The sequence below is a fragment of the Trichechus manatus genome, unplaced genomic scaffold, assembly GCF_000243295.1.
Source record: "Trichechus manatus latirostris isolate Lorelei unplaced genomic scaffold, TriManLat1.0 scaffold00045, whole genome shotgun sequence".
Classification (NCBI taxonomy): Eukaryota; Metazoa; Chordata; class Mammalia; order Sirenia; family Trichechidae; genus Trichechus; species Trichechus manatus.
This window is the reverse complement of record NW_004443981.1, coordinates 3,395,536-3,413,067: the sequence shown is the minus strand read 5'-3', so window position 1 is coordinate 3,413,067 and position 17,532 is coordinate 3,395,536. Positions and strand designations below refer to the sequence as shown.

Genomic DNA, 17,532 nt, shown 5'->3' with positions numbered 1-17,532 from the left:
GTACATTTTAGTTAGGAAGCCTTTCTTCCATCCTTGGCCCAGCTCAGCCAAGGGGCCTGAAGAAAGCGGCAGGGTTTTTGTTTTGTAACAGCCGTATTGAGATATAATTCACATGCCATGCATTTCCCCCATTTAAAGTGTACAATTCAACGGTTTTTCATATATTCACAGACTTGTGTAACCATCACCACAGGCAATTTTAGAACATTTTCATCACTCCAAAAAGAAACCCTGTATCCTCCCAGTGTCCCCTAATCCCTGGCAATCACAAATCTGCTTTCTGTCTTTATGGATTTGCCTGTTCTGGACATGTCATACCAGTGGAGTCATACAATATATGGTCTTCTGTGACTGGCTTCTTTTATGTAGATTCATCCATGTTGTAGCATGTACCAGCACTTCATTTCTTATTATGGCTAATACTCCATTGTGTGGATAGACCACGTTTTATTCAGCCGTTCACCGGTTGTTTCCACTCTTTGGCTATTAAGAGCAGCGCTGCCGTGAACCCTCGCGCACACGTTTTTGTGTGGAGAGCTCTGGGGTTTTTCAGCAGCAGATGGCTGTGCCTTGTGTAAGAATCACATGTAATAGTGTAGGAAAATGGTTTTTTCTCTCCTTTTCCTTCTAGTCAGAATTCCTACAAGAATCCAATCTGATCATGGCCAAGTTGAATTATGTGGAAGGAGATTGTAAAGAAGCACTCAACATCTATGCCCGGGTGGGCCTCGATGACTTGCCACTGACGGCCATCCCCCCCTACAGGTTGCGGATGATTGCAGAGGCCTACGCTACCAAAGGTGAGGCCCGTGCTTTCTCTCTGGGGAAGGATTCTCCCCCACGTCACGTTGTGTGGAGCCAGGCAAGTCTCCCTGGAGCCTGCCGTTTGACCCGTGCCCTTGGCTAGTGATTAACTCTGGGTCAGCCCCACTGCACACATTGGGCAGTTTTAAGCCCAGGAACATGTTGTTTCTTCAGAACCTCAGTTCTTGAGTTATCACTGAAGGATATGAAGGAAAAGCATTTCAGTAACGTTTCCTGGTAATTAACATGCAATGTAAGCTGGGACTTTTTTGAATAAGGTACTGCACAGCTATACTCGGGTTCATATCATGTGGTCAGTTGGCCACGTGGCCAGCCATGCTTTTGTTCATTAATACCACACCTGGGTTAATTAAGGCTAATTGGTTGATACATGTGGCAGCCCCTGAAACAGTCAGTCATCCAGTGTTTGACGATGTGCCCAGGGACTTGGGGCAGAAGAGAGTGCAAATACTATCTTTGTTGCCATGATGGAGCTTGTCATCTGTGTGAGAGAATGCAGCCCCATGGAAAGAAAACTGACTGAGAGGCAGGACACATGTATTACTTGACCTGCCCAAGCTGCCATCTCCTCATCTGTAAAATGGGTTTAATCACATCCATGTTATAGAGTTACCTTGAGGATTAAGTCAAATGATTTCTGTAAAGCAGTTAACATAGCACCTGGTACATCCCAAATGCTTAATAAATTATATTTTACAATGTCATCCCCAAACAAGACAGCACATGGTAAATGCTGGGGATGAATAACAGCTTTTCAGAGGTGGGAGAGGTCAGTGCAAGCCAGCAGGGCCCGGAAGGCTTCCTGGAGGAGGAGGGCACTTTAAACTGGACTTCTAAAGGGCTATGGCAAGAAGGGGCCCATTTGAAGCAGGCAGCTTCTCTCCTTTCTGCCACCTGCTGTCCAGTCCACACATTGTGACTGACTGTGGTTGGTACAGAGGCCAGAGGCTGGGTGGCCTGACCCTACAGACAGGTAGTGAGCTGACCACTGGTGTGCTGCCAGTGCTTTCTGGCCAAGATGTGGGGACTGCGGGTGGCCCAGCCTGTCTGACTCAGTTGTCCTGTGCAGTGTGAACAAAGACCCAGCTGGAGGCACACTTCTTAAGAGTTTTGTGATGGGGATGATGTATTCATCCAGGTCCTTAGGGAGCCCTGAGTGCTGCCAGGTTTGTCTAATTAATCTTCTCAATATCCCTGTGGCTTGGGGGAAGATGCCGTGGCTCTTACAGCGCTCTGGTGGTTTGGACGGCCCTTTGAGGCTGTCTCAGGGGGTCCTGAGAGCGCCTGGCTTGGGTTTGAATTTCTCTCAGCCAGGGATGTGCTGGGGTCTGTACCACTCAGTCACCTCACGTGCCTTATGCTGCTGGGAGCTGATTGCAGGGTGTGTGTGGGTGTGTGTGTGTGTGTGTGTATGTGTGTGTGTGTGTGTATTACTGCAGGCCAGGAATATATTCTGGAGTGAGAGCAAAGCTTCATTTGGCAATTTCCAGTTACTCAGTTGGCCTCTCCAGGTGAGAGAAGACCTGGTGGATTGTAGTTGTGGGGGAGTGGGGAGGATTCTGGGACTGGCTTAGCACCAAGACAGCGCTCAGGCCTCAGTACTGGCTCTGAGGCAGCCCACTGGAGGCAGACTGTCTGCAGGTGGCACTGCCAGCTCAATCTTGTGGCTGCCATGCAAGGTGGGCAAGGAGGACAGGAGACTTGGTCCTAGAGTCTGGCTCTGGTGTGTGGTTACCAGTGGGGCCCCAGCCACGGGGCTGAGGCACTTGGCTCTTGGGATGCCCTGAATGGCTCAGGGGAGATCTGGCCCTGGCTGGTTTCTGACTTCTGTGAGTATGTGCAGAGTCACATGTGTACAGGGAAGGTGAAGGTGGCTTTTGCCTGGAGGAAGTGGCCTGCAGCACAGAGGACCTGGACTCCTGAGAGCCTGTGGCCAGGTGGGAGGCAGTCTGAAGTGCTGGTTACCAGCACCAACTGTGAACCATCTGCCTGGGCCCACCTCCCGCCTCTGTCACATACTAGCTCTGTGACCTTGTGTGAGTTCCTTGACCTCTCTGTCCCTCAGTTTCCCCATCTGTAAAGCTCTCACTGGGTGTCATGAGGATTACATGAGATAGTCTATGTAAAATGTTTAAAACAGTGGCTGGTACATAGTGAGCATGAAGTGTACATGTTAGTTTAAAGATGTTTGGGGTAGAAGGGCCACTAGAAGTGACTTAAAATTATGGAGAGAAATTGCCAACCTAATTCCCAGAGATACCCAAAGACACACAAGTTCTCTGAGGTGTTTAGGGAGCCATGGTCTTAGCTCTGGGTAGAAATATTCTTGGTTTTTTTCTTTCTTCATCAAAATTCTCGAGAATTTTCAAGAAGAGATTGCCAGTAGGGATTAGATGAATGTTAGTGTACAGAGAACCCTTAAATCAGAAGTTGTGAACTGCTGGTCTACAGGCCGCCTGAACAGCATTTGTGAAATCGGCTCCGTGTTTCCAACATTTCTGAATTAGTTGCTAACGTTTCAGAATTGAGACCATCCAGTTAAATATTTGGCTTTCTGACTTCTTTGGAAAGAAGAGAAGAGCTGTCTCCTCATTCCTGCCAGTAAACACCAGGCTGGAGGTGAGTGGCCGCTGCCCCTTGTAAGGGCGTGGACCCAGCCCAGGTCCCTCTCCTGGGTTACCTGGGTGCTGATGTAGACACTGGAATGACCCTGGAGTGTTTTGTAGGTCATTTAAACTTTTCCATAGTGATTTCAGGTCTGGCTTTCAGCCAGAGCCCGGAAATGTCACTGAACTCACATATCTGCTCTTCCTGCCACAGCTGGGAGCATTTTCTACTGTCCTTTGCTTATTGGGAATCTAATACCAATGATATTCAATTATTGAGACTGTCCTGTGGGCCAGCACCTTGCCAGGGGCTTTACTGTCTCTTTAACCCCGCCAAGTTCCTATTCTATTTTATAGATGAAGGAAATGAGATGGGAGAGATTACTAGGAATAGTATCAGTAGCTAATGTAGTTTATGTGCCAGGTACTGTGCTCTTGATTTGAATATCTCATTCAGTCTTTACAAGCACCTTATGAAGTAAGCACTACTGTTGTTGTTGTTATTAGTTCCGACTCATAGTGACTCTTTGTACAATGGAACGAAATACTGCCTGGTCCTGCACCATCCTTACAATTGTTGCTATGCTTGAGCCCATCTGTGATGGTTAAGATTGTGTGTCAACTTGGATGGGCCATGAGTCTCACTGATTTGGCAGTTCTGTAATGTTGTGATCACTTCCCTGTTGAAATTTGATCACCCCCATGATGGAATCTGCTGAGTGATACCGGTGGGGCCTGTGGCAGCTCACTGCCCCCTCAGCCTTCATCTCTCTGCCCTCCACCGCCTACTTCCTCCCTGCTTGCCTTGCCAAGGTTCTTGGCTTGTTCTGGATTCTGCAGCTGCCTCTTGTTCATCTGACCTCCGGTTCTTGGGACTTGACCTAGCAGCTTACCTGCCGATCTTGGGATTTGTCGATCTTCACAGCATGCAAGCAAGAGTCTTGCTCTCTGACCTACTGATCTTGGGTTCGCCAGCCCCTGCAGCTACGTGAATCAGGAAAAGCCTTGTGGTCATGCCTGCTGATCTTGGGATTCACTGACCTTCACAGCCTGTGAGCTGGAGCCCTGCTCTCTGACCTGCCGATCTTGGGTTGGCCAGCCCCTGTGGCTGTGTGAATTGGGAGAGGCCTCTATCCTGATCCACGGACTTGGGACGTTCCATCCTCTACGATGGCGTGAGCTGTGTCCTTGATAAAAATCTCTCTCTCTCTCTCTATATATATATTTATATGCCTTACTGGTTTTGCTTCTCTAGAGAACTCAGCCTAAGACACTATCATTGCAGCCACTGTGTCAGTCCGTTTCATTAACGGTCTTCCTCTCTTTTGCTGATCCTCTACTTTACCAAGCATGATGTCCTCCTCCAGGGACTGGTCCCTCCTGATAACATGTCCAAAATACATGAGCTGAAGTGTTGCCATCCTCATTTCTAAGGAGCATTCTACCTGTACTTCTTCCAAGACAGATTTGTTCATTTTTCTAGCAGTCTATGGTATAGTCAGTATTCTTCACCTACACCGTAATTCAGAGGTATCAATTCTCCTTCGGTCTTCCTTATTCATTTTCCAGCTTTCGCATGCATATGAGACAATTGAAAGTATGATGGCTTGGGTCAGGCTCACCTGACATCTTTGCTTTTCAACACCTTAAAGAGGTCTTTTGTAGCAGATTTGCCCAATGCAATACGTTGTTTGATTTCTTGACTGCTGCTTCCATGGGTGTTGATTGTGGATCCAAGTAAAAAGAAATCCTTGACAACACCAGTCTTTTCTCCATTTATCATGATGTTGCTTATTGGTCCAGTTGTGAGGAGTTTTGTTGTCTTTATGTTGAGGTGTAATCCATACTGACATTGCGTTCATTGTCAAGAACATTTCAAGATCTATCCTGATGTACGATACTGTCGGTGATAGGATAATATCCATACACCTACTAGGAAAACCAGTTGACACGACTGTTATTCAGATTTATGCACCAACAGCTAATGCCAAAAACGAAGAAATTGAGATTTTTACCAACTTCTGCGGCCTGAAATTGATCAAACATGCAATAAAGATGCATTGATAATTCTAGTGATTGGAAAGCGAAAGTTGGAAACAAAGAAGGATTGGTGGTTGGGAAATATGGCCTTGGTGATGGAAACAATGCCGAAGATTGCACGATAGAATTTTGCAAGACTATTTATTCATTGCAGATACCTTTTTTCAACAATATAAACTGCAGTTATACGTGTGGACCTCACCAAATGGAATACACAGGAATCACATTGACTACATCTGTGGAAAGAGACAATGGAAAAGCTCAATATTATCAGTCAGAACAAGGCCAGGTGCCTACTGCAGAACAGAACATCAGTTGCTCATATACAAGTTCAAGTTGAGGCTGAAGAAAATTAAAATAAGTCCATGAGAGCCAAAATAGCATCTTGACTATAACCCACCTGAATTTAGAAACCATCTCAAGAATAGATTTGATGCATTGAACATTAATGACCAGAGACCAGATGAGTTGTGGGATGACATCAAGGATATCATACATAAAGAAAACAAAAGGTCATTAAAAAGACAGGAAAGAAAGAAGGGACCAAAATGGATGTCAGAAGAGACTCTGAAACTTGCTCTTGAACATAGAGCAGCTAAAGCGAATGGAAGAGATGATGAAGTAAAGGAGCTGAACGTAAGATTTCAAAGGGTAGCTCAAGAAGACAAAAGTAAAGCATTATAATGAAATGTACAAAGTCCTGGAGATAGAAAACCAAAAGGAAAGAACACATTTGGCATTTCTCAAGCTGAAAGAACTGAAGAAAAAATTCAAGCCTCTAGTTGCAACTTTGAATAATTCTATGGGCTAAGTATTGCATGATGCAGGAAGCATCAAAAGAAGATGGAATACATACAGTCACTGTACCAAAAAGAACTGGTCGACATTCAGCCGTTTCAGGAAGTAGCATATGATCAAGAACTGATGGTATTGAAGGATGAAGTCCAAGCTGCACTGAAGGCATTGGCGAGAAACAAGGTTCCAGGAATTTACGGAATATCAATTGAGATGTTTCAACAAACAGATGCAGTGCTGGAGATGCTTACTCGTCTATGCCAAGAAATTTGGAAGACAGCTACCTGGCTAACTGACTGGAAGAGATCCATATTTGTGCCCATTCCAAAAAAAGGTGATACAATGGAATGTGGAAATTACTGAATAATGTCATTAATATCACATGCAAGTAAAATTTTGCTGAAGATAGTCCAAAAGTAATAGCAACAATACATCGACAAGGGACTGCCAGAAATTCAAGCCAGATTCAGAAGAAGGTGTGGAAGGAGGGATATCATTGCTGATGTCAGATGGATCTTGACTGAAAGCAGAGAATACCAGAAAGATGTTTACTGAGTTTTATTGACTATGCAAAGGCATTCGACTATGTGGATTATAACAAATTATGGAAAACATTTCGAAGAATGGGAATTCTAGAATACTTAATTGTGCTCCTGTGGAACCAGTACATAGACCAAGAAGCAGTTGTTTGTACAGAACAAGGGATGCTGTGTGGTTTAAAATCAGGAAAGGTTTGTGTCAGAGTTGTATCCTTTCACTGTACTTATTCAATCTGTATGCTGTGTAAATAATCCAAGAAACTGGATTTAATGAAGAAGAATGTGGCATCAGGATTGGAGGAAGACTCATTAACAACCTGTGATATGCAGATGACACAACCTTGCTTACAGAATGCAAACAGGACTTGAAGCACTTACTAAAGAAGATCAAAGACTACAGCCTTCAGTATGAATTATACCTCAACATAAAACAAAAATCCTCACAACTGGACTGATAAGCAATAAGCACTATTATTCTTTCCATTTTATATATGAGAAGACTGGGGCACATGGAGGTTAGATAACCTACCCAGGGCCATACAGCTAGGAAGTGGTAGAGCCAGGACTTAACCTCAGAGGCTGGTTCTGGAGCCCTCCCTCCCCTGCCAAGTGGCAGAAGCGGGACACAATCTGCAGAGTGTTCGGCTCCAAAGCCCATGTTCCTAATCACTCTGCTCTGTTGGCGGGTGGACCGGAACTTGCTTTGGCCAGCTAAGGTTTCCTCAGGTAGAAAACATCTAGGTCATTCGAGACTCTCCTAGATTTGTATCTGCACCCCGCCTTCTCCGCACTACCCCCATGCTCCTCCAGCCCTAACCTTTGCCCTTAGCCAGGTTTCTGCCTGTAAGGATCCTTTCTACTGTTCAAGCTCACATGTCGCATCTCTGAAGCCCTCTGAGGCTTACTGTGCAGAGGCATTCATTGTATCCTTTCCTGTCACAGCACCAAAACCCTTTGTCGTCAAGTTGATTCTAACTCATAGCGACCCTATTAGACAGAGTAGAGTTGCTCCATAGGGTTTCCAAGGAGCAGCTGGTGGATTCAAACTGCTGACGTTTTGGTTAATAGCCAACCTTTTAACCACTCCGCCACCAGGGCTCCCTTTCACAGCACAGTAGACTAGAATTACGTGAGAATCATATTAAAATCAGCTGTACTGCTATCAGACACCCCTGCCAGTCGTGCATCCTCTAGAGGAAGAACTCTGTCTTGCTCATCTGGCATCCCTGGGACTTAGCACAGTGTCTGGCACATAATTGGTGTCTTAGGCTGGGTTCTCTAGAGAAGCAAAACCAGTAAAGCATATAAATATATATATAAATATATATACATAAATATATAAATATATATAAATATATAAATATATTTATATATTTATATCAAGGAAACAGCTCATGTGATTGTAGAGGCTAGAACATCCCAAGTCTGTGGATCAGGGTAGAGGCCTCTCCCAATTCATGCAGCCGCAGAAGCTGACAAACTCAAGATCAGCAGGCCGGAGAGCAGGGCTCCCACTCACAGGCTGTGAAGGTTGACAGATTCCAAGATCGGCAGGCAAGACCGCAAGGTTTCTCCTGATTCACATAGCTGTAGAGGCTGGTGAACCCAAGGTCAGCAGGTTGGGGAGCAGGACTCTTGCTTGCAGGCCGTGAAGATCGATGAATCCCAAGATCGGCAGGTAAGACGACAAGAGGCAGCTGCTGGATCCAGAACAAGCCAAAAATCTTGGCAAGGCAAACAGGAAGGAAGTAGGTGGTAGAGGACAGAGAGATGAAGGCTGAGGGGGTGGTGAGCTGCCACAGGCCCCGCCCCTGCTGGTACCACTCAGCAGATTCCATCATGGGGGTGATCACATAATCACACTTCAACAGGGAAGTGATCACAACATTATACAACTGCCAAAACACTGAGAGGCATGGCCTAGCCAAGTTGGCGTACAATCTTAACCATCACAATTGGTGATCAATTATTGAGGGAAATTTGTAAAGGTTCCCTTGCTTGGGTTTCTACCCAGATGCCCATGTGTAATTCAGGTGACTCTGGGTTGTTTTTTGCTAGCCTATCATGGTCAGATGGGTTTTCTTTGCTTGTAGGCAACATGCTGAGCTTTTTTGGTGACTTGGGATCATTCTCTGTGAACTATGGGAGAATTCCTGTAGGAGCATACCAGTAGCACACCGTAACAGCCCGGCATGGATCCCTTTCCCAAAGGTGGGACATTTCAGTTCATTTCCTTCAGTAGAGAGCTTCTAAGTGAATCACAACTGGTTTTTTTCTTTTTTTTCTTTCCTCCTCTCTCTTAAGCCTGAGTAGAGAAACAAAGAATAGGAACAGAAGAAATGGAGAAACTTTTTAGCTTCTGGTAGTACATATTGGGTTAATCAAGTGAGTAGAGGACTTTGCTCTGGGATACAGTTTAAGATGTCAGATGAAATCTCTGGGACACCAAGTGGCCACAGATCTTCTCCTAAAGTGGCAGCTGGGGACAGGGGAAAGTCATACATTGGCACTTGCATCTGCTGGAGATGGGGTAACTTTCTGCAGCTAGGACAGTGGGGTGGGGGTAGATGTGGCTGGAGGGTGTCATCACTTCCTGGAGATGGCCTTTATGAGTAGCTGCAGCATGGTACCTTGCTGTAACAAAGGGATGAAAGTACACTGGCTCTCATACGAGGGAACTTGCTTTTTCTTTAGTGTAACAGTTGAACTGATCAAGGCTAGTAGGGCAGCTCTGTTCCCTGAGGTGGTTGTTCCACCACCATCTGCTGGGGTGCGGTCCTCCTCTGTGTGGTTGAAGCTGGGTTGCTGGCACATCACATTCATGGAAAGAGGAAAGAGATGTTTCAGACAAGCTGAAGTAACACACATCAATTCTGCTGACACTCTGTTGGTGAGAAGGTACCCACAGGACCATAGCCTCCAGGCAGCCAGGCATCTGGGAAAAAGAAGAGAAGAGACTAGGGGCTCAGAACCTTCACAGTCATCTCTCATGCAAACTTCTTATTTTCCAGTGGGGGAGAATGTGTCAGAGAGGGGAAGGGCCTTGCCGGATGTCACACAATAAACTGGGGCGGGACCAGGACCAGAGGATGTAGACCATGGTCCTCACTCTTGGTTGGAAGCTCTTCCGTCCAGGTGCAAAAGGTAGCACCATGCTGGGGAACTTTGTGGATCCTGCTCCATCTTCTCTATTCCTTCCTTTCTCCTGGGCTTGCAATTGCTGCTTTGATTAACGCAGTGGTTAAGATCATGGGGCTTTGAGCCAGTTTGCCCAGGTTTGATCTCTGGCTTTGTTACTTATTAGCTCTAGGATCTTGTGAAAATTACTCTTACTTCTTTGGGTCTCAGTTTCTCCATCCGTAAAATGGAGATAATAATAGTATCTATATACAACATAGATTGTGTGTAGATACTATGATTATCTCCATTTTTCAGAGGGTTGTTATAGGGAATGAGTGATTGTATGTAAAGCACTGAGCACAATGCCTGGCAGATCAACAGATATTAGCTAGTTTCATTCTTTTGAATCCTTAGGGTTAACTCCTAATGCACAGACCTCTTGAAAAGCATTTAATTATGAGGAATGAGAAGCTGAACACACCGGTGCCGATTTACATATTCTAGTGGATTTGCAAGGACACTGCTGCAATTGTTAAATGCTTGTGCTAACTGAAAAGTCAGTAGTTTGAACCCACCAGCGCCTCCACAGGAGAAAGACCTGGCTATCTGCTCCCATAAAGATTAAAAACCCAAACCCAAACCCATTGCCGTCGAGTCGATTCCCACTCATGGTGACCGTATAGGACAGAGTAGAACTGCCTTATGGGGTTTCCAAGGCTGTAAATCTTTATGGAAGCAGACTGCCACATCTTTCTCCTGCACAGAGGCTGGTAGGTTCAAACCACTAACCTTTTGGTTAGCAGCTGAGTGCTTAACCACTGTGCCACCAGGGCTCCTCCATAAAGATTACAGCCTAGGGAAGCCCTGTGAGGCAGCTCTACTCTGTGAGCTTGATGGCACACAACAACAGCAGTGGATCTGCTCTATTCGGCAGAGGGCGTGGTTCTCAGGGAGATGGGACCTGGAACCAGTACGTGTAGAGGGAGATCTTTAAGGGAAGATGGAGGTAAGATCTGAGTCCTGAAATGCTCCTTAAGGAGGGAAAATTGATGGTGTAGGAGGATGGGGAGTACTCAGTGGTCAGGGGCTACTGGAGAGGTCACCTTAACAGGATTGCTTGAGGGTGGGGCTCAAGACAAAGGTACACTTTATCAGTTTTGGAAGGTAAGAAGTCTTTGGAATTGGGCTCACATTAATGGTTTGATCACAAAATGCCATTCATATTGGGATGGATCAATTGATGCAAGTAGTGTTTCTTAAAGAGGCAAGAACAACTCACACAGCTCTCAGGCACAACTCTGATTTTATAAGGGACATGCTAAATGCATTGGCTGAGTGTTGTTGTTAGTTGCCATTGAGTCAGCTCTGACTCAAGGTAACCCCTTGTACAACAGAACAAAATGTTTCCCAGTCTTGAGCCATCTTCAAGATCAGTGGTATGCTCGAGTTCATTGTTGTGGCCACTGTCTATTCTGAGTGCCTTCCAACCCAGGGGGCTCATCTTCCAGCGCTATTAAACAATATTCTGTTGTGATCCATAGGATTTTCATTTTCAGAAGTAGATCACCAGACCTTTCTTCCTAGACTGACTTAGTCTGGAAACTCTTCTGAAATCTGTTCACCGTGGATAACCCTGCTGGCGTTTGAAATACCAGTGGCGTAGCTTCCAGCATTGTAGCAACACACAAGCTGCCACAATATGACAAACTGAAAGAAGTGTGGTGGCAATGGCTGATGAGAGGGGAGATATCAGAGGAGGAGAAACCATCTCTTGATGGGGCTCCAGGGAGGAGGGCTTGTCCTTTCTGTCTGTACTTCCTTCCCTGGCCAGAGGCCAGGAATGGTTCCAAAGGCCCCACCTCCTCTAGAGTCTGCAGAGCTCACCAACCTCTGATGCTTCTCACATGGGTTTGATGAAGAATAGCAGTGGGAGGTGGTAACTAAATTAATAACAGCCTCCCCTTGGAAGGCACTGCATCCTCTTTTGCCTTGGTTGTTGTGTGAAGCTGGCCTGAGAGCTCTCTTTGGAGTGCCCATTGTGTGTATTATGAGCGTCAGAGAAGGAACAGAGACGCCTGTCTTCCTAAATAGGCAGCGTGAAGAGACAAGGGCACTCTCAGGAGGGGCTCTTTAGAGGTGCTGCCTGTCCCCCCAAACCTTATAAGCGCTGGTGTTTAAATACAGAACCCACCTCCACAAAGGTTTGACTCTCAGCCCTGCTCTCCCCAGCTGGATAACTCAATGTCTTCACACACCCACAGATCTCTGCTGAGCATAATCAGTTTTGAGGCCAGAGACTTAAAACATTCACTGAGAAAATGTTTTGGGAAGAAGCGCCTGGGAATTGCTTACTGTCTTCTGTGGGCCTCCTAAAAAACAAAAACAGTTGCCGTTGTGTTGACTCTGACTCATGGCGACTCCATGTGTGTCAGAGTAGAACTGTGCTCCATAGGGTTTTCAATGGCTGATTTTTTGAAAGTAGTTCCAAAGGTCTTTCTTCCAAAGCACCTCTAGGTGGACTCTGTTGTGGAGTCCAAATTATAGGACACTTGACCAAGGTAAAATGGCTGATCCAGAGTCTGGTCTCTGGCCCATCTTAACTTCTGCTTCTTGCTAACAGGCTAATAACTTCTTACACAAATCCAAGCCTGTAACTCAAGAATGTTTGCCCTGTGGTTAGTTAAGACAGGAGGTGGTTAGTTAAGTCAGGCAGTGCCAGCAGGTGGCCAGCATGTTCCATTAGGGCTTTTGACACAGATAGCTATCACAGCCCTTTGTGTTAGATGCTCTCAGGAAATGTTTGACCAAAGCAAGACATTTTAACAACCTGTTCTAAAATACTTGGTTTGTAATCATTTTATAACTAACGACCCCTTCCCCAGCACATCCTCCTGCGATGTAGGCTTGTAGCAAATCACATAATGCCACCTATAGCATTGTAACCAATCTTAGGAAAAACGCCACTTTGAGATGTCCTGCCGCAATCTTACTGACAACTCTTAGACCAATCTGAATATTGTATCTGAACTTCTTCTGTTAGCCTAATAATAACGGGTTTAAAACTTTTTGGTTAGTAGCCAAATGTGCTAACCATTTACCCCACCCAGGGACACCCACCAGAGCTAAATGTAGATACATCAACACAAGGGAAACAGTATGTTGATAAGTGGGTTTATCGGGGGTTGCTTATGTGTTCTTCCACCACACACCCTTTGCTTAGTCCTGGGCACATGGGTGGTGTCAAAAGAAATACTTGAAACAAATTGAACTGGAAGTTCTTCAGATAGTGGGTGATTATAACTTGAGTATTGTCTTGCTTCCCAAAGGCCGTCATCACGTATTGAGACTACAGAGAAAGCATATATCTTTCAATATAAAGGAAAGAAGGGAGAATGAGAGTGTATCTGCTTTTTCTCCTTAGGGCTAGTTCTAACAACACTGTATGCCAGGGTGAGGTCAGAACCCTGACAGATGACTTAGGGAATGAGTTTCTTAGAAGGTGGTGAGCTTTCCTACTTCAGAGCTCATTTTTCCATTCTGGGATATCGTCTCCAGACAGCAGCCTACTTCCCCTCTGAAAATGGAAACATGTTCATTGGGGGCTCACAGGCTGTCACCAATGGTGGCTCCATCCTCAGGGATGTTAGTATGCTGGTCCCAGGAGAGCCTGTGGGTGGCGGGTTGACCCCAGTCCAGCTATGCTCGATCCCTGCCAAAGGCATCTTGGGGGTAGGCAGTGCTGGTCCAGTCACACCTCCTAGGGGCACCTGCCTTCACCAGGCCATGGTCGAAGTCTTCTGGGCCAGTTGGCTCCTTTGCACAGCTGGCACCTTCAGGCCTAAGCATGGTGGCCAGGGTTTGTCTCCTGAGCCAGTTCACATAGACTGGTAGAAGCTGCTGGGGCAGGAATGGGGGGAGTCCTGAGGGAATTTGAGACTTCTTTGGGGCTCTGGGGGAGAGAGTGCTGTGAGAGAGGCACAATGGCTGCTGAGGGTGTAGGAGTGGGAACAGGGTGAATGGTGGCAGGGTGACCACGTCATCTCCCTGCCCCAGCCCCAGCCCCAGCCCCAGCCCCAGCTAGCTGCTTGGCAGATGTGGTGAATGAGTGTGGTGTTCTGTTGACAGAGTGTTGATCAAGAGAGGGTGGAGGGGCAGTACAAATCCAAGGCAGCAACTAAATCCCCATCCTACAAGGCTTCCTGGTGGTGAGGACAAAACTCTTGCCTTGGGCATAAAGCTGAAGGCTCATTTTGAAGTTTTGCCAAGGTCTGTGAGTTAGGACCCTTTCCGTTGTAGGTGAAAGAAAACCCAACTTAAACTGGCCTCAGTTGCAGGTGGATTGAGGACTCTTTCTCTCTGTATCTTGGCTCACCTTCCCCTGTGTGGGTTCGCTTCTCAGGCTCCAGGTGGCTGGAGCAGCTCCAGACTCTGGTTCTCTTAGGTGTAAGTCCAGTGGGAAAGGAAAAAATGTTCTTCCTCAGAAATCTCGGCCAGATCCTCATCGTGTCCTATTGGCCCTGCCTGAATCCCATTCCCTTCTGTGATGTAGTTGGGGTGGTCAGTGGCATGTCCTATGACTGACTTAGGCCTGCCATGAAGGCTGTGATGAAGAGGGTGTCCTGTGAGAGGAATCAGGGTCTGGTCACCAGAGGAAGGGCTAATCCATGAAGGATGTCCATAACAGTGACTCCTTGACTAGGAGCCCTCTCATCAAATGGGCCCCTGGCCTTTAGTCTCTTTTCTTCTTTGTGGCAATCCTTGAAGGGGAAAAGGAGAAGGGGACGTTGAGGAGGAGCCAGGAGACTGTTCTGTGATAGAGTCACTGCGTTACTGGAGATGGCCTTGGGCACAGACCACATCACATGGGTAACTGCTGAAGGATAGGGCTTTTGGGAGGAGAGCGGTCTCCAGGGTGGGAAGAGCCAGCCTCACACATATGGAGGACTCTTGGAAGAAGAAAGACTCATCTGTTCCAGCCTTGGTGGATCGAACCAAAGCCAAGTAGTGGAAACTGCGTGATGTCTAGCTTTAGTACCGTTTATGGAAGTTCTCCTAACAGTCACAGCTGCCCCAGGTTCAGCCACACTGGGACACGAGAGTGATAATTCGATTTGGATTAGCATCTGTTGAGCCCTGCCCAGAGAGTCAGGCATGATGCCAGGTGATTCACCTGTGTGAGTGCACTTTGTCCTCAGAACAGCCCTGAGCCCTAGGGATTGTCATTCCCTGCAGAAGGGTTGAAGACTGCATTTCTTAGTGAGATGAGTCACATCCAAGCCCGTGGGCTCCAGGATCCATACTCTTCCCACTTTATCGAGTTGGAGCATGGGCAGTGAATGGAGATGGTGTTGAGGAGATTCTGGTGTCAGATAACCTGCTGACCCTGTGATTCTCTCAGTCTGTGATTCTTGAGTAATTTCATCTAAGTCACACTTTTCTTATCTACAAAAGGAGGATAATGATACTTTGACAAGATTGCTGAGAAGACTGAATGAGGCAATGGGAAAATGCTTGGAAACATACACATTCAAGGTCAGCAGAAGGGAATTTCTGTAGTCTGACCTCATGCATACCTGAGGTAGGGGGCAGCAGGTAGCTGTGATGGCCTTACACTCCTCTCCGCCCCTCGTCCCCAAAGGCCCTGCCTGCCATGCTTCTGCTTCCAGCTGTCTCTGGGGTTGACTTCCTTCCTATTCTCCCACGATTTTATTTTTCTTCTTAATAGATGCAAAATATATGTACACTCTGTGAGCAGTGGTTAAGAGCTCGGCTGCTAACCAAAAGGTCGGCAGTTCGAATCCACCAGCCACTCCTTGGAAACCCTATGGGGCAGTTCTACTCTGTCGTATAGGGTCGCTGTGAGTCAGACAGCAACAGGTTTGGTTTTTTTTTTGGTATATCAAAATCAGAAAATGTAGCCAAGTCAAAAAAACATTAAAATATCCATTACCCCATCTACCCAGAGGCAACTGCTGTTAAAACGTTAGTGCATTTCCTTTCAGGTCTTCTCTATGTTTATCCTTATGATATGGGTGAATAATTTTTTTTTTTTTTTATAAAAATGGGATTATAACACATGTACTGCTTGGTGACTCACATTTTCCACTTCACTACTGATCACAAGAAGGAGCCCTGATGGCACAGTGGTTAAAGCTCTTGGCTTCTAATTGAAAGGTCAGTAGGGTATAAACCTACCAGAGGCTCCATGGGAGAATGATGAGGCAGTCGACTTCTGTAAAGATTACAGTCTTGGAAACACTATGGGGCAGTTCTACTCTGTCCTACAGGGTCGCAATGAGTCGGAATCGCAAGGTGTTACTGATCACAAACACTCTCCGTGACAGCAGATACATTTCCGAAACATTTTAAGCATCTGTGTAGCATTTCATTTTATGGATGATATATAATTTATTGAACTAAAAAGCCTCTTTTTGGATATTTAGTTTGTTTTCAGCTTTCCACTGGTATACACAGGCTGTGATGAACACCCTCTCGGCCTGGTCTTTGTGCTAGTACTTGATGATTTCCCTAGGAGAGGTTCTCAGCAGTGGAGGTTCTAGGTCCAAAGAGAAGTATTTCCAGACTGCCCTGCAGAATGCCTGTATCTGTGCTTTTTTCCTGCCTGCAGGTGAGGGGTCAGCTCCTCATCCTGGCCAGCACGGACTATAATCCCATTGATCTAAAAGCAAACGTTTATTGTTCAGTGTAGACTGTTTCAAAAATAAAGACAAGTATAAAATAGACAATAAAATCCATCACCATGCTGCCACTTGAGCTCGTTGTTGTATTGCTGTTAGGTGCCGTTGAGTCAGTTCCAACTCATAGCGACGCTGTGTACAACAGAACGACGCTCTGCCCAGTCCTGCGCCATCCTCACGGTCGTTGCTATGCTTGAGCTCATTGTTGCAGCCACTGTGTCAGTCCATCTCTTTGGGGGTCTTACTCTTTTTCGCTGACCCTCTACTTGACCAACTATCATGTCCTTCTCCAGGGACTGATCCCTCCTGATAACATGTCCACAGTATGTGAGACGTAGTCTCGCCATCCTTGCTTCTAAGGAGCATTCTGGTTGTACTTCTTCCAAGACAGATTTGTTCATTCTTTTGACATTCCATGGTATATTCAATATTCTTCACCAAAACTACAATTCAAAGGCATCAGTTCTTTTTTGGTCATCCTTATTCATTGTGCAGGTTTCACATGCATATAACGCAATTGAAAACACGATGGCTGGGGTCAGGCACACCATAGTTTTCAAGGTGACATCTTTGCTTTTCAACATTTTAAAGAGGTCTTTTGCAGCAGATTTGCCCGATGTAATGCGTCTTTTGATTTCTTGACTGCTGCTTCCATGGATGTTGATTGTGGATCCAAGTAAAATGAAATCCTTGACGACTTCAGTCTTTTCTCTGTTTATTATGATGTTGCTTACTGGCCCAGTGGTGAGGATTTTTGTTTTCTTTATATTGAGGTGTGATCCATACTGAAGGCGTGGTCTTTGATCTTCATCAGTAAGTGCCTCAAGTCCCCTTCACTTTCAGCAAATCAAGGTTGTGTCATCTGCATATTGCAGGTTGTTAATGAGTCTTCCTACAATCCTGATGCCC

At 46.0% G+C, this 17,532-nt stretch overlaps 1 protein-coding gene across 1 annotated transcript in view; it reads left to right on the top strand.

Annotated features, from left to right (window-relative positions):
* TTC7B (tetratricopeptide repeat domain 7B) overlaps positions 1-17,532 on the top strand; it is a 271,431-nt gene that overhangs the window by 5,687 nt on the left and 248,212 nt on the right. The window contains exon 2 of the mRNA XM_023731656.1: positions 632-800. Within this exon, the coding sequence (XP_023587424.1) occupies positions 632-800 (169 nt within the window). The remainder of the gene's footprint in view (positions 1-631; positions 801-17,532) is intronic.